General features: G+C 43.0%; 1 protein-coding gene and 1 long non-coding RNA gene across 5 annotated transcripts in view; one reads left to right on the top strand and one right to left on the bottom strand.

Moving 5' to 3' along the window:
• MTCL3 (MTCL family member 3) overlaps nt 1–26,749 on the bottom strand; it is a 35,029-nt gene extending 8,280 nt beyond the window's left edge. For 2 of the 4 annotated variants that reach the window (XM_064649558.1, XM_064649560.1), the window contains exons 1-5: nt 26,593–26,749; nt 25,757–25,871; nt 22,714–23,666; nt 22,158–22,382; nt 18,668–18,826 (exon numbers count right to left, since the gene is read on the bottom strand). In XM_064649558.1, coding sequence (XP_064505628.1) covers nt 18,668–18,826; nt 22,158–22,382; nt 22,714–23,592 — 1,263 coding nt within the window. In that variant the 5' untranslated portion in view covers nt 23,593–23,666; nt 25,757–25,871; nt 26,593–26,749. The remainder of the gene's footprint in view (nt 1–18,667; nt 18,827–22,157; nt 22,383–22,713; nt 23,667–25,756; nt 25,872–26,592) is intronic. The other 2 variants (XM_064649557.1, XM_064649559.1) reach the window with 1 other exon arrangement.
• LOC135411667 (uncharacterized) lies at nt 7,809–13,602 on the top strand. The gene is made up of 2 exons (XR_010429250.1): nt 7,809–10,496; nt 11,008–13,602. It is a non-coding gene; the product is annotated as an uncharacterized LOC135411667 (long non-coding RNA).

The following is a 26,749-nucleotide window of genomic DNA, read 5'->3' as shown; positions in this document are numbered from 1 at the left end:
CTTAGCCCTTCTCACAGAGCAGGCTAAGGCAAAGGGTGTGCAGCTCCTTGAATCTCCACTGCTACCACTGAACCTTCTAATCTGCACAAAACTGTACTGTACTCAATTATGGTTAGCTGCCTCCCAACTGTGACACATCTGCAGAGTTTTCAAATATCAGAGTAAACCTACCACCATCTTTACAGTCTTGAAAAGTTGATGAATACTGAACAACTTTTGGGCTGCACAAACTTGGCTCTGTCTGATACAGGGTGACAAGGACCAGGGAAATTAAAATTTGCCCTAAGCCTCTCCCTGTATTTTCCCTTCAATCAGTATGGCTGGGTAACTCATGGAGCTGAATGAACTCCGACACAAGATATATTTTCAAGTTTTCTGCCACTAGCTCTAATGTAGTAAAAACTAAATGGACACTATCCATTTTGGCAAATTGAAAATGCCTATTCTCCTAAAAAAAAAATTAATTGTTTTTAAAATATCTCCCTTATACTGCAACTCTTATCAGTGCAGTTTGCCAACAACCAACTCAAGATACTGGCCTTGTCTGTCACTGGCACAAGTACATAGAATAATACAACACTTTATTCCTCCCACCACCCTTCAAGAGCAGGAGTCGTCTTATTTCTGTGTTCTACTTCTTTGCAAAATTAAGGCACAAATGAAAAAGCAAAAGATAATTGAAATACAAAGATGCACATCCTCCCTGTCCATGAAGCAAATACTAAGCATATCCCCACCAGCTCTAGTAATGCTCTCTTCATGTTAAAACTGGTGTATTTGAAAACACTGCTGAGGAAAAATACAAAATGAAAGCAATCTTTATTACTTCAATACAGGGAGAAAAATAGTTCTAATGCAGTCTTTTGCATGACTTCATATTGTAGAAGAGAAAAGAGGAGCTGCCCTCCAATATTTGTATTATTTCATTTGTATTTATTTAGGAGTTATTTAAGTTATCATTTTCAGATCCATTATTCATTTGCCAATTAAAAGAGAAAAAAATAAAAGAAGGGAAAAAGATACACAACATTTGCACTTTATCTAGAGAAACCTTTTGCAATTTGAACAAAAACCACATTGCCAGAGCATATAATGGTAACTCTGTGGTATAACTAGGTAAAAGCATTCTTTGCAGTGCATAAATGAATCACCATATTTATGCTTTGATTACATTTGCTTCTGTCTTTTCCTTATTTGAAAAAAATCCCGAGCAATGGAAGATGAAAGATGCCTTTTCAAAGCTCTCACTATGGTCTGGTCAAATATCTGGCCAAACTCTGATACTTTGCTTCCTGTGATTACACATTCCTTCATCCACCAGGATATCATGAAATAGTGAAAGCAATTTATCTGAGGAGGAAGAGGTCTCCTGCCATTTGACCCTTTAAAAAGATGGAAGAGCTAGATATGCTTAGTTCCCCAGTGCTATCCAACTAGGCCTCATTGCGGATGGAGAAATCACAGTCATCTTACACTTGGCTCCCTAATCCTGAAATGCAAAAGAAAATCTCAGAATACCATGAATATTTTGGAATGCAAGTGCAGGAATAAGGTATTTTATTCATAGTGATGCCAGTTAAATCTCTTCCTAGGGCTTCCTAAGTTTGTGTTTATTTGTCAACTCAGCTATTTGTTTTGAGAGAAGAGAGTCAGTCTTTTTGCCAGGGTTTGCACAACGCCTAGTCCAGTGTACTGCCCCAGTCTTTATCTGAGACTGCCAGCATGACAGACAGCCTGTCAACATAGTTCAAACCATCACCACATAACAATAGCAATAATCACAGGCACAAACATGGATATGGCAATTATGAATTAAATACATATGAGATTTTGTCAAATGTAAAGAGTTTTCATTCTCACACCTAGTATCACATGTAGAGCTTTCCAGTCTTCTTAGAGTAATATCCCAGAAGAGATTGCAAACAGATTTTCATGAGAACACGAAAGTGCAAGCAACCAGACTAAGTTCATTGTCTTAGTTACAAAAATGCATATCTATAACCAAAGAGTAATTACTATACCCAAAAAACCCAAAGTGTAGTTGCTATACCCAAAAAAAAAGGTTCATCTGAAAATGAGAAGTAATGAGAAGGAAAATAAGTATGATTCTGCATACAATGTGCACCTCTACACTGCTTGCTGGAAATGTATACAGAAGCCAGTTTGCAAAGTTGTGGGCTGATCAAACATGTACATTTGTGTTTATGCTCATTTCATACTAAAGATTTGTATGAAATGCACAGACAGCCCTCACAGTCCCTCACCTGGATTCACAGGGTAGGATGGCATCAAGTACACATATCTGTGTGTGTTTGTAGGCACACAGCAGAGAAAGGGGCTTTGAAGCTTGCCCTATGAGACTGTACACCTCTGACAATACCTTCAGTTATGGGGACATCTCACAAAAAATCAGATTTTAGAGTTCATTTGAAAGGATGCTAAAATTTAAGATGAATCCAGGTAGAAAAAACTCTGAAATCAGTGCTTAGTCTAGAAACCTGAGCAATGAGTAGAAGATTTTCTATTAACAAGAGAAAGAATTACAGCTGTTGTGTCAGCAATCATCACTCTGTTCTCTGGCTATAAGGAGGGGTCTTCTATTACACTTGGTCTCTTCGTTTGCTTGTATTTTCTTGGGAAAGTTCTATTCTAAAGCTAGCTTTTTGTAAATTGACTGAAAAATATTTTCCTCAATATAACATATGGGGAAGTTTCAAAGGTGTTTGGGAACTCAGATTATTGAAAACAGAGGATCAGTCTCTGCAGTGCTCTGAAGTTATACCAGCGTGATCCTACCATAAATTAAATCTACATTTTGAGCAGCTCATGTAAAGAACATGGAATCATAGAATCAGCTGGGTTGGAAGGGACCTCAGAGATCATCAAGTCCAACCCTTGATCCACTACCGCTGTGGTTACTAGGCCATGGCACTAAGTGCCACATCCAGTCTCTTTAAAAATCTCCAGGGACGGAGAACTACTTTCCTGGGCAGTCCATTCCAATGTCTAACCACCCTCTCTGTAAAGAAGTTCTTTCTAATATCTAACCTAAACCTCCCCTGGCACAACTTGAGATCATGCCCTCTTGTCTTGCTGATAGTTGCCTGGGAAAAGAGACCAACCCCCACCTGGCTACAACCTCCTTTCAGGTAGTTCTATAGAGTATGCTCTAGAAAAAAAAAACTTCAGAGGCTAGAAGCTAAAATGGCAGGAAGATGTTTTAGGAGTTTGGACATCCCCATATCTACTTTTCTCTGATCTCACATAAGCCTGCGTTCAATACTTTTCCTGGTATTTCAACAATGCAAAGATGGAAATGAGGGAAGGAGAATATTGCAGCACTGGTTGGAGCAGCTTCACTGACTTCAAGAGGCTCATAAGACCTATGACTTGTGATCCATGTCTTGTCCTTATAAATGATAACACTTCTCCTGCTCAGGTTCTTAAGGGAAAAGCTTATTCCCAGCAAGGGAGAGGACTGTGGCTCTTAAGCTGACTTAAAACCTTAATGCAGAGGTTGACTTAAGACTATTATTTAAAGGTTCTCTTTGCTAGGAATGTGATAATCTCATTCTGAAAAGAAGCTTGACAGTCATCAGCTCATTATAAATATTTGATCACTGGGATGCATTTTAAACTAGCTACCATGAACAAATATCTGACTCTTCAGAATTTATCATAAATGTCAGTGAACCAGCAAATCACCTGCCACAGCAACCCTAATGGGGTTATGCAAGAATCAAGTCTTCATCCTACACTAATTAACATTTTTTTGCCGCTACCTGGAAAAAAGACACATAAAATAATATTGGATTAAGGCTGCAGATAGGGTAAAGACTGGAGAAACATTAAATATTGAAAAGGACAGTCACTGGTACAAACCTTGGAGCAATCAAATATCTGTTTTAATATGTGTAAATATGAAATACACATGTAAGAACAAGGAGTAACAACTATGCTAAGACAACGGGAGAAGAGTTTAGAGAATAGAGAAGACCTCTTGAAAAGCCACATCTCTGAAAAAAACTACAGGGTCGTAGACAGTAATCAGCTGAAATAATATCAAGGTGTAATTTTGTGACCAAAAGGTTTAATGCAGGATGTAGATGTCAAAACTGAGGTTCACTGTGCAATAATTAGAAATGGATACGCCTCTCCACAGAATCAAACCAGTCTCAGACAAGTGGAATGATTCACTTCAAAGTAGTGCCCACCTTCCTCCTTTGAGCGAGGTCAAATTCCCTACTTAGGTTAAATACTTAATTTTTAAATGGCTAAATGATATCAACTCTAGGCATGAAGATTTAAAAAAACCAAAACAAAAAAAACAAACAAATAAAAAAAACAAAACAAAAAACCAAACCAAACAAAAAACCACAACAAAACAAAACAAAAAGACAAACAAACAAACAAAAAAACACCAAAGCATTGATTCTGTACTTTTGAATTTAGCTGAATAGTAAGAAAATATTTCCTGACTGGTAACTAGCAAATTCAGTTGAGAAGGCAGGTGCAAATTTTTACCTGTTCCTGAGACAGTTTAGGCAGAGCTGTGGTAGACTATTCTCAGCTGTCAATTTTTAATACAGACAAGAACCCTTTTCTGAAATGTAGGCATCAGTCTGAACAAATTTAATTGGGGTATTTTATTACCCACGTTATTCAGAAGACCTGACTAGTTGATCATATAATACAGTTCTGGCCTCACAATTTCTGAACACATGAAGCCCAATCAAAATTTGGAAACTCAGCAACAATACTCCTAGAAGCACACCACAAAGAAAATGAAGCTCCTAGAAGCACATCACAAGGAAAATAAACCTTTAAGAGTATCTATGTGTACCAGCAAGGCAATGTTCCAGTTCAAAACTACTTCTGAGGCCCTGTTACTGGTGCTTCTAATTAATCATTTAATCAAAGATCTAAACTGGTAGCATCTGTAAATTTAAAATAATTCAGCCAAGCCTGTAAGGCTCTTGGTAATCAGGCCAGTTGGATGTCATCATCAGTCATGCTTTGCAGGGATGTGGAAGCCTCTCATCACACACAACACTGATGGCAAATACCTTCTAAGTGCAGCTACTTGTCTGTGATGTAAGCAAAGGGCTTCATTGTTATCCTAACCTGGATTTATTTCTAAACTAGCCAAAGTAAATTAACACAATCATGCAACCAGGATGAGAAAGAGCAAAACAGGGTTAACACCCAGTGGTCCCATTCTACACATCTCAATATATGCAGTTGTTAATACTAGCAGTGGATAGGGAAAAATCACATAATATATCAAAACATCTCAGCAGAAACAAACACTTTGGAAAAGCATACCTGCACATCTAAAAGGTTAATCCACTGCCCTTTACTTCAAAATAAGAAATGCAGTGCTTGGAATGCTTAGCTATGGAGCATTACCAAAATCTGAATCTGCTTAAATGCCAGGGGGTTGCATTTCTTTGTATCATGAACACTGCAGTAAGAGAAAAAAACCCAAAACATCAAAAGCCAGGTGTTCTTGTTCTTGGTTAGTATTGATTCCATGTGATTTCGAAGACCCACTGGGCTGATGCCACAACCCAGCACACCCTATAGCTGGGCCTTCTCCCTGTCAAGTGACATACACTATAGAATATGGCTATAAATGTGTGCAAATGAGAGGGTCTAAAATATGAAGGAGTCTAAAAGAAGACGGTCAAACATGCCACTTTGCTCTCCAAAGTGTCACATACTTCCAGGGCAGTTCAGAGGTAAAGCACAACTAGCACACTGGTAGTTGATGTAGAATCAGCTGGCTGCCTTGAATAATCACACACAGTCTCTACTCCTGTCCAGCCAACCACAGAAGCCATTTGTTGGGCAGTATTCCCCTCCCCTGTACTGTGTACAATACATTCTTTGTTACATTTTGTTCTTCATACATCAATCCCCTTACTGCATGTGAGGTATCTGCCTGAAGGAAGGTTTAGTACTCTGCCCACAGACACACACATGTACAGATATATGGCACAGAACACAGGTAGATGCACAAACCACTGTGCCTATCAGTGCCTTAGAGAAAATGCCCTGCTTGATAGCATGTAGCTGCCTCTGACTTCCTGTTAACTCCTGTGTTTTGTCTGAGAAGAAGGTCAGCTTGAAAAAACCCTGGATTCTCCTGCTTGACAGAAGTAACCCACAAACCATTTCCTTTCTCCCTTTCCAGAACTGGCATTTTCATATGCTCTGCTGTAAAATGGGAAATCAGATTCTGCTTGTTGTTAACAAGTACGCATCACAGAGTTGATAAAAAGCACAGAGCCATTGAGGCTGAAAGATCTAGTCCAGTCCCCCTGCTCAGTGCAGAGATAAGCAGGCTTCTCAGGGCTTGTCCTGTACAGTCCTGAATTTCTCCAAGGATGGAGTCTCCTCTTCTATAGGCCGTGTTTGACCACGTTCATTAAAAAGTTTGTTCTTGTCACTGAACACCACTGAAAAGTGTCCAAGTCCTTCTTTGTACCCTACTACCAGGCATTTCATAGAATCATATATCTAGGGCCTCCCCAGACACCCTGCCCACAGGCCCTGGAGCCCCATTTCAGCTCAGCCCAGGAGGCTCCAGGTCCTGTTTGAGCTATGTGAGATGCAGTGAATGTGAGCCCATGTCTTTAGCTCGCCACAGTTGTTCCTGTTGCCAGCCACAGACTCTGTTGATACACCTGTGGATTGGCTTTCTGGCTGCACCTCAGACCTGACTCATCACCTTGAACCTGGTTGACAATCTGGTCACCCTGATGGGGTAACGGTGAAACCAGGCCTTGGCTGACAAAACCCCTGCCCCGCTGTCTGTGTTGTTCCCCAGAACTCCCCAAACCACAGGAGGAAGCCAGCCCTTGCTGGTCCCCAACATCTCCAGGCTGAGCAGTCTCAGCTCTCTCAGCACCCCTGGAATTTAACATATGCTCCAATTCCTTATCATCTTCACAGCCCTTTCTCCAGTATGTCCATACGGGCCTCTTGAGATGAGAAGCCCAGCACTCCAGGAGTGGCATCACCATTCCTGAACAGAGGGGAGAGATCACCTCCCTTAACCTACTGACCTCATTCAGGTCAATAATGAAGATGTTAAACATAACTGGCTATACATTGACCCCTGGGGTCCTGCCAAAAGCCTGAATGTTCTAATAGGCCTTCACTACCCTGATGAGCTTCAGCAGGGGCTTACACCCACAGTCCTGCCCACGGCCCCAAGAGCTCCACCTGACTTCAGATCTGGGCCTTGCATCCCTGCACGAATTACATTGTAGCTGTATCCAGCTTTGTCATAGCTCTGGATGGCCATGGACCCTCTTGATCTTAATCCTCATCTGCGGCCTGACTTCCTGGTTTAACCTTGCATTTTCCCCTTGATTACTAGACCTGTGGATTAATATCTAAGTTTAACCTCAGAGCTCCCTGTCACCCCATGATCTGGATTCCTGGTTGATCCCAGCTGCCATCCCTAGGCTGGTTCTGGTCACTTCGTTGGATACTGCTAAAACCAGGCCCTGGCTGTGCTGCCCCTGCCCTATGCTCTGTGTTGTGCTTGGCTTCTCTTCCCAGTTCTTAGAGCAGCTGGCATTTGCTGTTTCCTGACAGGTACACCACCAGGCACCAGACTCCAGATGGACTTTGCACTGCTGATTGCAACTGTTTGAACCTGGTAGTTCATCTGACAGTTTTCAGTCAACCTCATTGTCCAGTTATGTAGCCCATACTTTATCAGCTTATCTAGGAGAATGCTATGGAAGAGGTTCCCTACACCATTAGGGTGCATACATTTTCACTCATCTTTCCAATCCAGCGGGTTTTGGCTTTTCTAACCCCACTCCTCTATGTTCTGACAGTGTCTCTGTATTTTTCTAGGATCACCTTCACTTGATTTCCTGCACACTAGGATGGACCATGGCTATTGTTGCAAACAATAGCCTCACCACACTGCATAATCTTTTTTTTAAAGTGCACTAGAAACAAACATAAGAGATGTTATAAAGCATTTGAAACAAAACATTAAGTGGGGAGGCACCTTTTTTTTTTTTTTTTTTTTTTTTTTTATCCTGGAGAGGGCAGAGGAGAAGATGAATTTGAAAGAGAAGGACCAAGCCAAATCAAAAGCCCAGAGTATCATGCTACATTTTTTGCATTCTATGTGCCTCTAGGATGCTAGTTAACAAACAGTATCATCTCTCCTTCAGGAACTACTTAGTAATCACATATAGCAGCACATAAAGAAGCTACCCATGCTTCACTTGGCTTTTCTGATTCTGTAAGTACTGGGCACTTTATGCCAGCCACCTAAGTTCTCAGAAGGATCGTTCTAAAAAAAGTAACAAGTAATATATTGAATAGTAAATACAGCAATTTCCATGGTAGTTTTGCTGTACATGTCTGTTTTCTATGTTCCCTTTGAGGTTTTGCCACTCTGTTTCACCTGTTTTTACACTGGAAACTGTACTGAGGTTACTCCCTGAGGGCCCATGACATGCTCCAGAACAGCCATCTGTACTATGACATGACAAGGTTCTCCTTCCTCACACTGACAGCTGAGTTCAGCCAAAACGCAGGGCAGTGCTTAACTCCACTGTGCTACATCCTGCTTACTCTCCTAAAGCCAGAACAAACTACCTATGGCTGTGAGGCTCTGCCAAACTTCTATCAGGAACACAGGAACCTAAAAGACGCATTGGGAAATTCCATGTGCAGAATAATTGAAAAATCTACCAGGCTACAGAGTGTTCCGTTCTTTTTTTTAACTGTAGATTTCACTAGCAGCACCAGAGATTGTAAAGACTAAAAATTGTTTCATGTGGGGTTGCTGAAGAGCTCAATTCAAGACTGAGAAAGACAGCCCTGAAACCAGCAGTAACCACGTGCACTAAAGAATAACAGAGCTATGCTAACTTTCCTTTCAATCTGAAACATGCTCAGCTTTGATCTTTATCAACACATTGCAAATGCTCTGTTATTTCAGGTGTTTCTTTGAAGGGACAGGTGCACTTAAGCAGGACTAAATACAGTGGTATAAGGGACAGAAAGCATGTATAACTATTATTCATCAAAGCCTTGGTGAGACTTCAGTAAGATGACGACATTTGGTGTACACTGATTCCATATAAAAACATGTATCTAGACCTCTTGTTCAGCACCAAAAGATGTCTCTGTTCTCCCTCCATAAAACCTTCCAAGTGATAGAAAGAAATTTTACAAAGTCACATGGACTTCCTTTAAATCTAGAGAATTCTGGCCTACCCCTACTCTCCCATTCATGTTTTTGTAGCAGTACAAAGACGTCGAATTTGTCCTCTCTATCATGCAATTTCTTTCTTTAAGAAACTAAGGAAATCATACACAGTATGTCACAAAAAGATTCCAGAGACCTGGCAAAACTGGTTATAAATAAGATGTTAGTTAGAATTTGAAAAGCATCATATATTATTAAAAAAATGTAAGCAAAACAACAACAAAAGAACAAGTGTGGATTACGTACTATCTGTGGATACAACTGTGAAAGGTAATACGATAGCTACTGAAAAGCCAGCTAAACCAGGGAGTTCATTTTTAAGTTACCTGGCAACTTTTTCTTTCATTTGAGCAACCAAGTTGGTACCTGTATGTCTAAATTACATATATGGACACTTGAATGTCCATTTGAGTAAAAATATACTGAGACCGTGAAGTACAAAACCAAAAACTTGTGACCAAGGACCATTACAGAGCCCTGTAAAACTGGATTTCCCCAAATTTCCTCCATTTGTTAATGTGGTATCATATTTTGACAATCTTAGTGAAGTCAGTAGCGAGATTACCTACTTCTTTCTCCTTTAGATCTCTAGAAGGTCATACCCTAAAGTCTGTAGCAAGAGAAATACTCTTTTACAACCTGCCCCAAGGTGAGTTCATGACCACAAACTATTTTCTCTGGTAACCAGTTACCACCTACGCCACAGTTACCACACTGCCCATTATTCCTACAGACAACTGGGAATGCCAGCTATATTGGCTTTGTCACTGCTGATGATTGCCCCTTGCCAAGTAATTCTCAGCAGTGGGAACTCATATGGCAGCAACAGACCGAACTTGCTGTTCTTCATCTCATTTGCCACCTCATCTGGCTCTATACCAAGTCAGAGAACCTTTGCCTAGTTTTTACACTAGTAAATTAAATGGTCAGGGACTGTTCTCAGGACCCGATGCCAACTGGCACTTCATAATTCAGTCTCCTTTCAGCTATGATGACAATACAGCTGAACTTCCCTACAGCTTCCTTTCAAACAAACAGGACCATATCCAAATTGTCAATCAGGAATAAGCTCTGACCCAGCCTAGACCCCAAATTATGCTCAAGCACTGAAGCAGTGGTAGCTGATCCAGGTCAAAACCATCTGAGGGATGTACAAGGAATCACTTGTCAGTGTGCAGACCCTTCTTTAGCCTGATTTACTTTATAAATATAGTTTTTGACTGATGGAAGCAATTCTGAGTATTGTGTTCAGTTCTGGGCCCCTCAGTTCAGAAAGGATATTGAGGTGCTGGAGCGGGTCCAGAGAAGAGCAACAAGGCTGGTGAAGGGACTGGAGTATAAGTCCTATGGGGAGAGGCTGAGGGGAGCTGGGGTTGTTTAGCCTGGAGAAGAGGAGGCTCAGAGGTGACCTCATCACCGTCTATAACTACCTGAAGGGAAGTTCTAGCCAGGTGGGGGTTGATCTCTTCTCTCAGGCACTCAGCAATAGGACAAGGGGGCACGGGCTTAAGCTCCGCCAGGGGAAATTTAAGTTGGATATCAGGAGAAAATTCTTTACAGAGAGAGTGATCAGGCATTGGAATGGGCTGCCCAGAGAGGTGGTGGATTCACCATCCCTGGAGATTTTTAAATGCAGATTGGACGTGGCACTGAGTGCCATGATCTAGTAAATGGACTGGATTTGGACCAAGGGTTGGACTCGATGATCTCGGAGGTCTTTTCCAACCCAATCGATTCTATGATTCTATGTAGCAAAGAAAAACTTTGAGAAGCTTGATCCAAGCAAAAAAAAGCCTCAGGTGCTCGAGATCATGATGGTGGGAATTCTGTCCTTTCTCTATAACATAGCTTCTATGTTTGGAAGCTCAGCTCTTATTTTATGTTTCCATTCTAGTTAGGGGATTTTTTTGAAGACGGTCATTATTTTTTTTCCTTTAAAATACACCTTATTGCAAAGAGACTCTGATTTTATCCAAAGACTGTATATAATATCAATAACACCTTTGACAGATAGCTTGCAAATCTAAGGCTGCTGATAACTATTACAGAAATGAAGGAAAACAAAGTAAGATTCTGACACAAGGAAGGAACTCACATTTCCCATGAAACCAGAGTAGCACCATTATGGTTACAGGTTCAAAAGAAGAGAACAGACTTTATTTTTTGATGGCTAAATTAGTTTCTGTTTTAAACCTGTTCTAGATATACTCTTTTTCACTACAGCTGCCAGCTTTCATTATTACTTTCCAATTGGTCATCAATCCTGCCGCTCCTTTTACACATCCTTGCAAATTTTCAGACAATTCAATAGGAATTCACAAAGCAGCACAGCAGCTTGAAGGACAGAAGAATACCACCTCCAGGCATCTTTACTCACAAATCTCTTCACAATAAGATATTTATGGAGCTTTATTCTTTGGAATCATTCACTATTTATTACATATGTTTTGGAGTATATTACTATTGAGCATCAGGCTATTTAGTTTTAATTTTGAGTAACTCTCTTGAAGAAAATAGCTGATGTGAATTGCTGATGGCTGATATATAATTAAAATCTAATTTTATGAAGTTTAAGTGCAAACTGCTTCTAAAATGCACTTTTTCCCCTATTTATGGCATGACATTTTCAGAGAAGTACTACAACAGATTTTGTAACAGAGATTAATATTTTTCTCCATTATGATTCTTTTCTCATATTCAAAGAACCAAACCGATGCAAACTCTGCATATCTCACTCACACACTGTGAAATCCCAGTGTGCTCTGAGCAAGTATGTCAGAATCACACCCTCACAGATCATGAATAGCATCCCTGCAGAGTACTGCTTTTAAAGAAACAAAATATTTGGGCAAGATACCAAGGGTAACAGAATATCACACAAGCAAGTCTGAAAAGTAACCAGGGGTTATGCATCTACTGGAATGTGGTGCTCAAAAATCATTGAGCTAGCTGTGCTTAGAGATAGAGAACTTTTTTTTCTTTTTCCTGTACTAACTCAGGCAGACACTTATTTCTCATCTCTTTTTAAAAAACCCTTTCATTATCCTGTTGTTCTCTTCACCAAAGCAGATTGAATTTTGTTGAGGCAACAAACCGAAATTCCAGATCATGGAAAGTCTCTGCTTAACAGTACTATTAGTAAAAGTGTAGCTGATACACTTAGTGTTTGGGTACTCCAAAAGGCCCAGGAAGGAGCTGGACTGGTGAGAGCCCTATTAAACCCTCCCCTGCTGCCATCTGGTGCCAGGAGCAAGTAAATTACCGTAACTGTCCAAGAGTACTGCTTACTGCTCTGAGCCTGTGAGGCTGAGCAGCTACATCAGCAGATGTACTAGCATCTCATCTCACTCTGCCTTGACCTTGCTTCCTTCATTACTAGGTGTTTAAAATGAGACTCTGAGGAAAAATGAAAATATGAGGTGCAATTATTATGTGCTTGGTAAACAGTATGATGGAGGAGACTCAAACTTTCCCTTCCAAAGCAGCACAACCAAATATCCATCTCCAGTGACTTGTATGCATGCAGCATGGGCAACAAACAGAAGCTAGAAGTCCATGAACATCTGCACAGTTATGACCTCACTGGAATCATAGAGACCTGTGAAGATAACTCACATGCCTGGAGTACAGTAATGGATTGATGAAAACTCTAAAGTTGAGGAAGAAGGGTTTTGCTCTACACAAAAGAGCAGTTCAATTGCATTTGGTGTTGTCTTGTAACAGGTGATGGGCCAACTGGGAGCTATGGGCACGAATCAGAGGACAGAGAAGCATGGTGGCATCATTTGGAGTATCTTCTACTGATCATCTGATGCATAAGAGAAAATAGATGAAGCATTTTTCAGACCACTAGAAGTCATGTGATTTTTGCAATGGATTGAAGAAAATTTTTGCCATGAGTGATTAATGTCAGCTGTGGGAATTACTTGTTGCAAATAAAGAAGCATTGGTCAGGGGTCTGATGGCCAATGGTAGCACTGGCAGCCTACTATGAGACTGTAAGGTGGTGAAGTTTAAGGTCCTGAGAGAAGGAACCGAGACAAGTACCAGATGAGAAAGTTCTGAAAGCATCCAAAAATGTAGCACTGCTGTTGGATAGGGTTGCCTTGCCCACTGGAAATGCTGCAAACCACCAGTCATTATGAGACTTGTTTCCAGTTTTTTGCAACCTCACTACATTTTAGATGTTGCAGATTTTCCACGCCAAGGATCTGTCCTGGGATAAGTTATCAATATGGCTAATATCTTTTGGAAAATTTTAGCAAAAATATTCATATTTTTTTAAGATGGGAACATTCTTTTTTGCTCAAAATAAATTATTCTAGCAACCGTTCTTTTGAGAAGTTCCAATATGTCTGTGCTCCGGAACATTTTTGTGTTTATACATTTCTAATTGTATAAAATCATGACATAACCTTTCAGAAATCTTCCGTTCCTATACATTACCAGCTAATTATTTGTTGGAACTTACCAGTTTAAGTTGCTGAAAATTCTATATTTATGAACTACCACACCCTCTCCCACCCCAGCTATCAATCTGCACATTTTCTCCAGCTGACAGATCATGTTCCAACTCCAGGCCAGAAGGCAAAACCTAACTAGTCCTGTGATTGCTGTTCCATGAGAGTCTAGATAAAGTTGAGTCTAGACATTAGAATCAGAAATCCTCCCTTCACTGCTCACAGTGATATAGCTGCTATCTCCTAGCACAGTGAGTGATCCTCCACAGCTCTCACTCCAGATGCAAAAATGAAGAGCTAAGGCTTGGAAATAAGGAAAGGAACAGAACAAACTAAGGAAGCTGACAGATTTATATGAGGGGGTGGAAGAATCAGGGGAAAAGGACAAATTTTGCAGCAGAGAGAAGTTGTAACTAAGAAATGTGGATAATATATCTGGAGTAGAATAAGGGCTGAATGAACTGGAATATACTTGAAATCCGGAGAGGAGATTGGACACTCATGAGGAGTCGGAAGGATACAGGGAAGGAGGGAATGGTGGGGGAGAAGGACAAGACTAGGACTTAAGAACCAGTAGACAGCAAAACAGCCACCACTACCACACATACGAAAAAAAAAAAGAAGAAAAGAAAAAACAGACACAAGATCAAGACCGAGTGAGAGAACCTGGAGAATTTGAGGCTTTGTGAGTTATAGATGAAAGACTTGAAATAAGCGGTGAAGGGGCTTAGAGAGACAGAAGAGATACTCAATTTTTATCAGAAACAAGCTGGGCAAGCTGGTATTGGTGATAAGAGGACTGGGGCAGGAACACTCCTTACTAGTTCTTACACAGCTTTCCGGTTTTGGGTTTTTGGTGTTTTGTTTGAGGGTTTTTTGGGGGGGGAAAGGGGAGAGTGGAATTTGGGTTTGTTTGTGGGGGTTTTTTACAGCAGTTTTTGTGGTGAAATTTCCAGCAACCTTCCTGATTTCTGTGCAGCCTGAACACTCAGAGAGGTGTAGAGAGCTAATCTGTGCTTAAATAGCAGGCAAAGGTTGCAAGAATAAGCAGAAGAGTGTAATTATTTTGCTGTGGTCCTGCAGCATGTTAGTATCTAAATCAGGAACAGAATTCAGATTCTTCCTCCCAGCTCCAATGTCCAGTTCCCCAGACCATATTGCCTTCTTCCATTTCCATACAGTGTACAAAGAGACAGACTGACAAGACAGGCACCACTCCAGCAAAACACAGACCCATGCAGGGAGGCATAAACTCCTCTGCCTGCAGTCTGAACTGAAGGGACAAAAGACATCTCTGGTTCACGTGCCATGTAGCCATGGTTATCACAAGTTCTATCACTGACCAAATACTTATGCTAAGAAGAAGAAAATTGTGGCTTGGCAACATCACCCTTAGGTGGCTGTAAGAACTGAGCTTGGAGCACTAGCAGAACAATCTATCTCTATCCAGAAAGATGTATGTCCCTGAAAAACACTGAGCTTCTTGCAATTACATGTCTGCATTGCAATGAGGATTTGTAAAGACCAGGGTTCAGTACATCTGTCATATTTTCCCTCTACTTCATTTGTCTCGCAACAAGCCATTTAAAGCACAGCTAACTGGGAGTTTCCGACATAGCTATAGCAGATGAATGAACTCTTGGTTCGTACTGTGATACCAAAAGCTTTACAAGAGTCAGCTAGGCTTTGCCAAAAAGTTAACAACAAACTAATGAATATTAATTCATTAACAACACGTTGACTTCTTTTTATATAAATGAAAAATTACATCTAGCTATTGTTGGTTTCTCAGTAGGAAGAAGAGGAAATCAGCAGCAGTTGCTACAAATAAAACCAACAAAGATTAAAAATCTCGTGTATCTGTGTGGACATATGCAGGAATAACATTAAATCAAATAGCTGCAGGTTGGGGGACTGAATGTAAAAGTAGCTGATAGAGAATGCATGCATTGCTGGAACACCTTCCAAATCCTGGATGCTTGCAAGCTTCTGCTGTCATCAACAACAATTTTTGATTTGTCGTGAAATTTACCCTAAATACAAATAAAGCTCCAAATCAAGAGAGCCAACAGCAACTACCTCTCTATATTAATGGACAAATACATTCACATGTCTATATTCACACAAATGTTCACTGAAGAACTCTAGATTTGACTCTACACAAACACATCTGCTAGCATTTATCTTTTATACAAGTTTCCAGTGAAGTCTCCATGCTTTTTAAAACAGCTGAGAATCCACACAGAGAGAACTTTGGCTTTGGTCCTGCCCTGGAGACTACCTAATAAAAAACTGTACTTCTGCTTCTTGCATTTTCTATTAAGTCTTATTTTAACTATTCTACGCTATCTCACACTGTTCATTATAAAAGAAGAACAAATTTCCCATGGCAGTCATGCATAAATAGATTTTAAGAAGAATGGAAATGTTTGTGTTTTGCAATACATTTAATGACATAAAAGTACAGAAATCAGTCATTACATATTCTGAGCACTGTTACTATGCTGTAAAACAAAAATGGCTCATTGTCTTTGGAGATTAACTTTGCCATTAATAATAACCTCAAAAAAGTGAAGATTGCAATCCAGACAAAAGATATTCCATTCATTTCTATCTATGCTGAGTAGAACTTCCCTAAGTAGGTGGTTCCATTAATTATAATGACTGTATTGAAATGAGAAAGGGTTGTAAACCCACGAAATTAGAGGAAATAACTCACAAGCAAACAGAAAATTAATATTATGACTATCTGACAATGACATTTAAGATGCACAAAACCTTTGATTGCCACAGAAGAAGAAAAGTATTTGTCACAGAAAAATTCCAATGCACTTCACATGGCTTTGGGTTGTTTTCATAGTTGTTCATGTTAACATTTTTGTAGCTTCTTCACAGATTCTAAATTTCAGTTCTGTAAGAATTAGTATTTTTTACCAGCATGCTTCCATGGTTCCCCCAAGTCATGACATGTTTGCAAAGTGCATAATAATTTAGCTTTGCTTCAAACTTGCTTCTCTCTGACTTGTACCATCCTACAACTTCCCCCATGCTGTGCCAAAAGTCCTAGCCTGAAAAGCAGCCTTCTCCTACTGAAACGGACTCAGCAATCTCTTTGAAGTACATAAATGGAAACTCCTGCCTAATTATGATGACCCATATAATGGGGCATGGCAGTTCTCCCCAGTTCAGTATAAGGATGTATATTTCTGACTCGTTGTCCACTCCACCTCTACTATGGTATCAAGTCTTACTTCATTTTTTCATTCTGGCTCAGTGCCCCCATTCTGCACCAGTGGGAATCATCCATCTGTTTCAGCTTCACAAAAACCACTATTGTGTAGCACAGCCCCTAATTTAAACATGACACTCTCTCTTTTGGAGTCTCCACTATCCTTTCATTGATACCAACTGCAAAACAGAAAGGGTAAACACCTAAGGCAGAGAAAGAACTGGAGAACAGTATGAGAGCAACAGAACTATAGTTCCACACAGTGGGCCAGAGGGCAGAATCAGGATAAGGGGAAAGTGACTAGTGACGACAGGGATAAAGAAGCCTATTTATTGGTTAATATCAAAGAACATGAGCTATTAAATTGCATTAAACTTCATTATAATCTGAGGATGTGTAAGAAGAAGCAAGGCAAAAGAAGCTTACAACCTAGTAGAGCGCAGGAGGGTCCAAAGATGAGGATCTACAAGAAAGTAGAGTCTGAATGGACAAGAATAATGAAAAATTCTGAGTAAAATCAATCTTAAAGCACAAGCTGCAAGGATAATTGCAGAAAGATCATGCTCTCACAAAGAAAATGGTCCAGGAAACCAAGTTGGTTTTGATGGCAGAAACCAGAGTGAAAACAGAGGAAGAAAGTCTCAGGAAAATGAGAGGAAAGCTGAATAAGGCTCAGATTTCATGCCCTTTTAAATCTGCAATTATCTGGGATAGTAGCAGAAGGCGGAGCAAACCACCTGTTAATCGTCTACTAACATGCTTGAAATTCAGTTCCTGTAAAGAGAACATATGAATATTTTTAATACTACATCACTTAAAGGCAGCACTTGCAGTTCCTAAAAATACCCTAACTTATCATGCAACTAAAAATTTCCTGTTGTTCTTAACAACTGAAATACATCTCTTTTGCTTCATAAAAGATCAAAGACCCTGGCATTCCTACTGGCCTATATTCCTAAAAGTGAAAATCTGTGGCATTCATTGATTTTTAAACATTAAACTGGAGAGCTGTTGCTAAAAGCTGTTCTGAAGAATTCATTCTTAATCAACAGGTTCTCCTCTTACTGCCTGCTTTGTTATCTCTGTTGGCCTAGCTATTACTGCTGTAATGCAATTTTCTGCTTACTTAATGGCACGGTATCTTGCATTTATATAATGGCAAATTGAGTAATTTTGAAGATTAATTAGATACAATGTAAAACTGTGCTTAGATTGAAAGACCAGGTAGAGTCTCTCACTTCCAGATAACTCCAAAGAGCATGACTGAACAAGATGGGAAGGTGGATAGATCCCCAGTCTCGGTTCCTGCTAGGCCCTACTAGGAATTAGCAAGGGAAAAACTATGGGTCTTTGTAAAAACATGTGGGGAACTTCAACTGTAAACATAGATGCCTCTTAACACACTTCAGCACTCTTCCTGCATGAATCTTTACATAGGTACAATGTATCAAAGCCTCTGAACTCCTGTTACTATCAGTGTCACATTTCCCTCCTTGTAGAAGAAAAACAAAGCCACAACTTGGTTTCTGTTTTGCCTAGAAAACATAGAATATTTTAGTTTGTATTTAGCTTCCCAATCACCACGTTGTACTTCAGCACTCTTTGCAACTTTCAACTTTTGCCTGCCATATTTTTTGACCCCAAAACAAGTTAGAGAAGAAAAACAGTTCAGTAATAAGAATTTGAGATCTTCAAATAATTGCTATAGAAGTAAATAGCAACACTAACCTCTTTCATTTTTTCCAGTTCATTCTGTAGTGCTTGTTTGGCAATTTCAACTTCTATAAGCTGCTGTCTTAATTTTTCATTTTCGTCTTCTGTTATAGTACGTTTTTCTTCCACGTTTTCTAACTCATGATGAAGTCTCACTGATACATCTTTTGCAACCTAAGTGAAATGGTATATCAAAAGAAAGGTTAAAAAATAAATTACTGCTGCAGTGCTTAGTGCCTAAGCAACCATTTAGAAGCTAATTCTGGATGTTTTGATGAAAGTGGTATGTAAGGACCCATGTAGACAAGGACATCCACAGACAGAATTCTAAATTATTCCAAATTCAAGGCAATTCCTTCCAAAAGATGGTACATTGTTCCTATGGACTTCTCTGGAAATCACATTAGATACTAAACCTCAACTCCTTCTAAGGTTCTGTTACATCCACAGTTAAACAGGACCTTCAATATTCCTGGAGACAGTGTATCACCTATCTTCTCTGAACCACAGCTAGTTCATGTTTTTCAATGCACCAAAGCATATGCCCTTCAAATACTTGACATGCAACAGCATTGAAAAGCAGGGCCCATCTTCTCCAGGCCTTCCCTAACTATGCTTTGTATAGGACCACAAATGGACACGTGTTTATTTCTACTCTGCTAGTTTCTCTCTCCTTCATGGACAATTAATCTAAATATTCACTACAATTAATTCATTTTAAGATTAAAATAAGAACAAACAATATTTTTACTGACGTTGTGTTCACCCAAATGATGTCCAATATTTTCAATGAAAATGAACACTAAGGTTTTTTTTTTAATGCATTTTCACAGGAATAGAGTTAAAAGGCATATGACAAGATCTGACTCCTCTTCTTCATAGAAAGTAATGAGAATCTTGCCCTCCAAGGCACTTGCACTGCATTTTGTAGAACCACTAGAAACTATAATAACACACCAAAAATATTTAAATATACACTAATCACTGTTATGGTGGTGATTTATACACATAGACACATGATTTGAAAAGCCTAATTTTCAGCTTTTTTTAGAACATGGGAAAGCATAATTAATCCTACTTAGCATTAGCTAGGGGAGCTCAGTGAGCTATCCTTCATGGCTTTGACTAGAATGATCTTTATGTTAGTATGTCAGAGACTTCTTTGACATACTAAAACACTAAAGAAAAATAATAATTGTAAGCAAGCAGTCTAGAAGAATCAACCTAGAAAAATCCAACCAGAAAACAGTAGCAGTTAGTGACTCAGCCTCCCCTGACAAGAAACCCAGTATGTGTGAATTACAGATACAACACCAACCTCCCCCACTGCACATGCACTCAAGACACATAATGCCCAGTAGAGAGCATGAGGGGAGGGGAACTTCAATTATAGCCATACTCCAAAGAGACTACAGAATGAGCTGAGAATCACACCACAGGGCTTTAGATTGATGTCTTTTCCTACACTTAGTGTTAAACTGCTCATCTGGTTGCCCAATCAAAGTAAATGGAAAATCATGGGGGATATTTTAAACAGCATCCTATCAGAATCTGTCTTCAGTCCATAGATACAGCCTGGATAGGTAAATAAAATCGAATTAAAATATCATTACTGGTAGCAAATGTTTTGACACAAAACGTGATGGAGTAGCTATTAATGCAGGGAAATCCTACAGAGCATCCTAGGCTACATGGGAAATGGGACTCACTTATGCAAGATACATTTTAATACAGCTACATGCAAGACTATATCTGTGAAGGATCAAGTCCTCTAATATATTGTCCATGCAGAATGAAGAATGTTATTTTTTGGATAGTCATTCTTCAGAAGAGGAGTTGGGAACGCTACAGATACCTGCACATGAATTGTTATTATGGTTAGCCAGCACCTAGAATTCTATTAGGCAACAATCTGGCATTCATCCCTACTCCAAAGCAGAACACATTCAGGATCCTTGGGAACACTCTGCAAAAACACTATTCCTTCCCAAAGAGTCAGTCATATAGTTATATAAAAACATGGGAAAAATGCTAATTAAAGTGAGCCCTTTGTCCAGCTCAACCTAAGGCCTTAGCTGCTATCTCCTATACTGGCAGGCAAGAACCTCAGCAGAGGTATTCTCACCACTTCCCTGGCTCGCCTGCATGTGTATGACTTGCTAATACAAAGTAACATTGAGTCAACAAAGAAGCCAACTCTATAAGCTGGAATCACAATATTCACTTGGAACATGAAGGCTCACATTCAAATTCTGCCTGCAAAGGTGCATATCTCAACTAAGCACCTAAGCATCTTTCTGAGTGTGCAAAACATCCCTTGTTTCGAACAGAAATCCCCGTGACAAAGGCATGTTTTCACTTCTGGCCAGGAACACTATTTTGTTAAGAGCCATGTGGGCAGTCGTATTTTTAGAACTGTCACAGCCACAACAGAAAACATGGGGTTTGATTATGCACAGAGAAGGAATATCAAATAGAAATTTTAATAAGAATGATGACAAGATGGAAAACTTTCAGAAAAGATGATCCAAACCAGGCCTGGGAATAACATACTCTCAATCTGCTATACCAATCAGAAAGAAGTTTAAAATTTACCTTACTCCAAATCATGAATTAAATTTGCATTATCAACTGCAGTTCACAGAATCCAATGCATCATAGGTAACTAGAATCCTGGGCAGAAGTGCAGCCAGTAAGCTCGCATTTGCTATACAGAGGTCTACACTTCCATGAGAAAAGGTGGGAGACCAGTCAACTGAAAAAATTTACAAGTCCTGGTTTAGCAGGAGCCTTTCAAAGTCTAGTGGATGGAAGCAGAAATTAAACTTGCAACTACCTCAAGAAAGCTTTTTTTTCCCCTGTAATTGGACCAATTTAGACTGGAGATGATGGCTATTTTACCAATGACAATCTTTAAACAAGGACTGAAACTTCTCCTCAACAATGGGTTGTGGTTCATTCATACTTTATGGATGAAATGCAGTTGATTACACACTGAAATCTGATGGGTTTTGTCTAAGGTTTCAGGTGGATGTGGAAAATCCTGGATCTGCTGAATGTAATAGCAGTTTTTTACTGACAGCAACAGCGTCAGGGTTTCATGTTGTGACTCTGCAAGTTTTCAATCCCTTGAAATCTTTTACTAAAGAGTAACAAAATCCCCTCAAAGTCAATGGAGCTATTCAGTGAGTTTGGTTTCATTTTGCAGTGGAAGGGTATGTTTTGCATTCAGCATAAAGGGTCCAAAACTTTTAGTTCCTAAATTGCATTAGAATAATTTCTTGCACATTATCTTTACAAAAAATGGTTGGACTGAAGCTGAAAATAGCCCATCTCCATACTGGAAGGGCTTCTATTACCAAGGATAGCTCAGCCACTGCTATTCTATGAGGCGCACTGGGTGCACAGTGAAATGGATGGAAATGCCTGACTCATGAGGACTGAGAGCACAGTTGTGTCTCCATCTGAAGTGCTCCCTCCCTTCGACACCTGCTCATGTCTGTACCTTGAGGTCCTGCTCCATGCTGCGTATGAGCTCGTTGTCAATCTCGCCGGTCTGGGCATAGCGAAGCCTCTTGCGCTCAGCCTTGCGCAGCCGGTATTGAAGGATCCGGCAGTTCTTGTTGGCCCGCTCCAGTTCGTGGCGCATTTCTTGAAGCTGACAAGCATCCTCCTCAAAGAAACTGTCCCTCATCTCGTCCATCTCTGTTCTCAGCTCATCTATCTCATTCTGGTACCAGGGCGAGAAAGGGATGGGGACGCAACAGGTGGGTCAAAAGCACAAAATGTCAGCACGTACAAGGGAAGGAAGCCAACATAGAGCTCCGCCCCGCAGGGACCGCAGGTAAATACAACCCAGCTCATTAAAAGCACCGCAACGAAGCAGGGAAGCGACAGTGCCCACATCCCCCACAACAGAGCCATCTTAACGCTGCCTCCAGCGTTCCTGCCGGGGGAGAAGGCGGCCGGGAAAGTCCCTCCCGGCGCGGGCGTGGGGAGGTGGCCTGACCCCCACCCGGCCCCGGTTCTCCCCCACCCCCGCCACCGCCCCGGCCACTCACCTTGAGGCTCTCGTTCTCTTCCCGCAGCTTCTCCATCTCTTCCTGCATCTCCTCCTGCAGCTGCGGGCTCAAGGCGCCTTCGGGGCCGCCGCTCCTGCCGTCGCCTCCCGCCTCGCCCTGTCGCAGCCCCTCCGCCCCGGCCGCCGCCATGGCAGCGGGCGAGGAGGCGGAGGCGGCCGGGGGAGGCTCGGCTGGGGCGGCGGCCGCGGAGGCGGCGGAGGAAGCACTGCCGCTGCTGCTGCTGTGATTGCTGACCTTGGTTTGCATCTGGGCGGCCGCCGCCAGCCCTTTCCTGAGGTGGAACTGGATGAGCTCACTTTGCAGGCATCCCTCCTTCCAGTACCCGCCGCCACCCGCCGCCGCACCGCGGCCCTTCCCCGCACCCGAGGAAGATGGAGGCGCCGGGGCCGCCTCCCCCGCGCCCTTCAGCGGGGACCGCCCCGCTTTCCCCCGCCACTGCTTGGGCGGCGGCGCCGCCGCCCCCTCCCGCTCGCCCCCGCCGGCCCCTGCAGGGGGCGCCTCCTCGGCGGCGCCGGGCGGCGGCAGCGGCTCCTCGGCGGCGGCTCCTCTCCCGGCGGCGGCGGCGGGAGGGGGTTCAGCACCGGCGCCGGGCTGGACAGCTCCCCGCGGCGGTCTGTCGGCGGCACGACCGCGGGCGGCTCGGGGGGCCTGGCCCTGCAGCGGCCGCGCCGAGGCGGCTTTGGCGGCGGCGGCAGCAGCGGCGGGCGGGGCGCGGGAGGCGGCGGCGGCCGGCGGCGGGCGCGGGGCGGTGTCGCGGGCCCGGGCCGGCGAGGATGCTCGCGGCTGCTTCCTGCCGCTGCTGCCCTCGGGATGCAGGCGCGGCTCGGCGGCGGCGCCCCCTGCAGGCGGCTGGCTCATGGCGGCGGCTATCTCGGGGACGCGTCCATCATCCGTGCTGTCCTCCGCCTCCTCCTCCTCCGCCGCCCCGACAGCTGGGGGAGGAGAACCGGAGAAGGCGGTCGGGGTGGGGACGGGGAGGACAAGGAGACGGGCTCCCTGGCAACGGCGGCGGCCAGCGAGCCCGGTCCCTGCCGTCCCCCAGCCCTGCCCAGCGCCCACCTGCGGGCGGAGCGGCGGCCGGGGAAGCGCCAGCCGAGGCTGCAGCCCAGCGCCAAAGGAAGGGGTGCGCAGGGCTCGGCTGAGGTTGAGACCTGTTCCCACTCCGCCTGCACCTCGGGGCGTTTTCCCAACCCCCATGCCGAACCTTCTCCCGAAGGGCCACCACATTAAGGATGAATTTCCTTGCACACACAAACTTCTCTCTCCCTCGTCCTCAACACCAAGCCTGGGTTGCTAATGCACCTGTCTGCCTGGTCAAAGGCCTCTTCCAGGTGTCTGTCATAGCCAAGGGGGGAAAAGCTGCTCTATAAAGGACTGCACACATGAAAGCAAGTACAGATTTTCCTTCAGCATTGACAAGGACTCTTCCAGGGCAAGGTGACTTGGCAATTGAGGGTCATAAAGGAAAGTGGTTCTTCAATCAGCTTCTAAACACAAATTTGTCCCAGTCTGTTACCCAGATGCACTGTTTCATGTTTATTATTGGTTATGCAGATCAGTAGGTTATACAGGACTGAGGTATAATCACTCAGCAGATTTTCAAACCAAAGCAAGGAATACAGCTTTATCCAGAACAAAATGTTATGTGGTATTCTCTGAAGGGTGCTCACTTGGCAATTTTCCCATACAGTGAAACAACCAGAGTTTTGATGGCTGCCACATATTATGAAAAAGGGTTGTTAAAAGCCATATCATGCTGTTAATGTCACTCAATATATTCTTAAAAAAATGGCTATGATCCATAAACTGCTTTCACACAGCCTTTATTCAACTGTCCTTAAAGGGAAAACGTGGGCAACAGCAGAAATGACAGCATTCCTAACACGGCCAACCACTTCCCTCCCAGAACATGGCTTAAACGTTCCCTGCTAAAACAGAGAATAAAGAAAGAAGCACAACTGGGCAAAGTCAGTGTAGACACTATACCATACCCTGACAATTGGTTTACTCCCTGGAACATACTAGACAATGAGGCTCTGTTTGCTCTGCTCTCACTGGCAGGAGCACAGCATTTCCTCTCAAATGCACTGTCATTATCAACCTGATATATATCTGGAAATTAATTCTCAGAATGACACAATTAGGCAGAAACTTCCCAGGCATTAATTAGTAAAAAAGGCGCATGGGACTGTAGACCTACCTACCAAAACTTGTATCACAACACTTTATAAAAGATTTGCTTTGCATTTCTATTTAACCAACACAAACAGAATTCCCACGCTACAGTTGTTTGGAGCTATATAGGTATGAAATATATAAAATTAAATTAAAATTAATAATCGGGAACCCTATGCTATATCTGAATCTTTTCGGGAACTTTCACTGCAACTAAGTCATCAGCCGCGACCTGCCAGAACACAGCCAGCACCCTGCATGCCCCGAATTCCAGGATCGGCTACCGCCTACGGTTAAGTTGGCTGATTTTAGATAAATATAAACATATACTTTTTTTTTTAACTGGCACAACGAAAGCCCATTTGAGCTCAAGTCCGAAATCTCCGTCCTCACAAAACTCCGCGGCAGAACCTTTTCCCCAGAGGCAAACCCACGTGGCGCCGGGCCGCGGCGTCTCCGCAGGTTTTCTTGTCCAGGCGGAAAAACGGGTAAATAAATGGCAGCAACAAAAGGGAGCAGTCCGGTGGCTCTACGCGCCGGCGCGGGGCTCTCTCCTGCCCGGGGCTTCGGGCAGGGTAACCCCCCCCGGCTCCGGCCCTTTCACCCCGCCGGGGGCCCGCCTCTGCCTCTCCGAGAATTTGCAAACGCGGCTTGAGCTTTGGGAGCGCTTCTGCCTTTTGTCCCGGTTTAGAGGCGCGGGGGGATTTTCGGGGGTCCCCCCTCATACCTGGCGGGTTTGTTGCATGTGGATCCCGAGTAACATTCCCTTTTTGGAGCGGGGGGGGGGGGGGAGGGGGGGGAAGAAGGAGAAAAAAAGGCTTGGATCTAAAGCATCCGCATTACTCACCACCACTTCGTTTGCTGCCCGGCTGGCGAAATGCATGCACGGAGAGCTGGGCACCGCACACGCGGTACGCGCCGCTGCCAGAGCCTCTCAGGAAAATGAGCTGACCTCACTGGGCCTGGGAGACGGAAAGGGGGGGGCAGGGAGGAAAGCAGGGAAGAGAAGAGAAAGGAAGAGATTAAACGGCGAGAACCCCGCCCAGGCCTGAAGGCTGAGTTAACGTCCTCTCATCTATCCGCACATGGTGGAATAGGATTACAGCGCAAATGGGGGAAAGAGCTGGTTGCACGCAAGGGATGCGCCCTCTTTCCCTTTCCAATGCATGCAGGCAATCGATTCTGATCAATTATTTAGTGTCCCCTTCAGGGGAGCCTGCTCGGGCCGGGCAGGGAAGCCGGGCGTCTTCTGTACCGACAGCAGGACGGTGACAGGGCTTTCTTTCCTTTGTTCGCCGCCCTCTTCTGCGCCCCTCTGGCAAGAGCCCGTTTCCACCGGGAGGGGTAGAGACAAAGGCAGCCCCCTCTCAGAGTTGGTGGAGATCTCCGGGGTTATTTATCCGCCTGAACACAGGGAACTAACGGGCCACTGACACTTTACTCGTGTCGCGGGCAAACCCCAGAGGTGGCCATCTGTTCTACCTTTCTGTTCTGTCATGAGGTGAATTTACCTTTGCTCTGAAGCACCTCAGAGGGCTCTTAAGATATTACGACTGAAGTCTTTCCTAATTACAAACAAAGAGAAGCAGAGAAAAGGCTTGCTTTCCTTCCCCTTCCCTCCCTGCCCTCCGAGGAGGGTCCCTTGCCATCTGATTGCTGTGTGTGGGAGTGTCCCGGACCCACCTGTGTCTGCGTATCTCTGTGAACATCGGGCAAAAATAGTCTCGGGGGGAGCAGTACTCGAGGTGGGGTCCTTCTCACTCCTCCTGCAGCAGCTGGCAGGTGTGGGGGAGCTCCTGGGCTATGCCTCAGCCTCGGCAGCGTGTTCGAGGCGGGAGAG

This window comes from Pseudopipra pipra, chromosome 3 (assembly GCF_036250125.1).
Source record: "Pseudopipra pipra isolate bDixPip1 chromosome 3, bDixPip1.hap1, whole genome shotgun sequence".
Classification (NCBI taxonomy): Eukaryota; Metazoa; Chordata; class Aves; order Passeriformes; family Pipridae; genus Pseudopipra; species Pseudopipra pipra.
The sequence above is the reverse complement of the archived record's forward strand: the minus strand, read 5'-3'. Positions and strand labels throughout refer to the sequence as shown.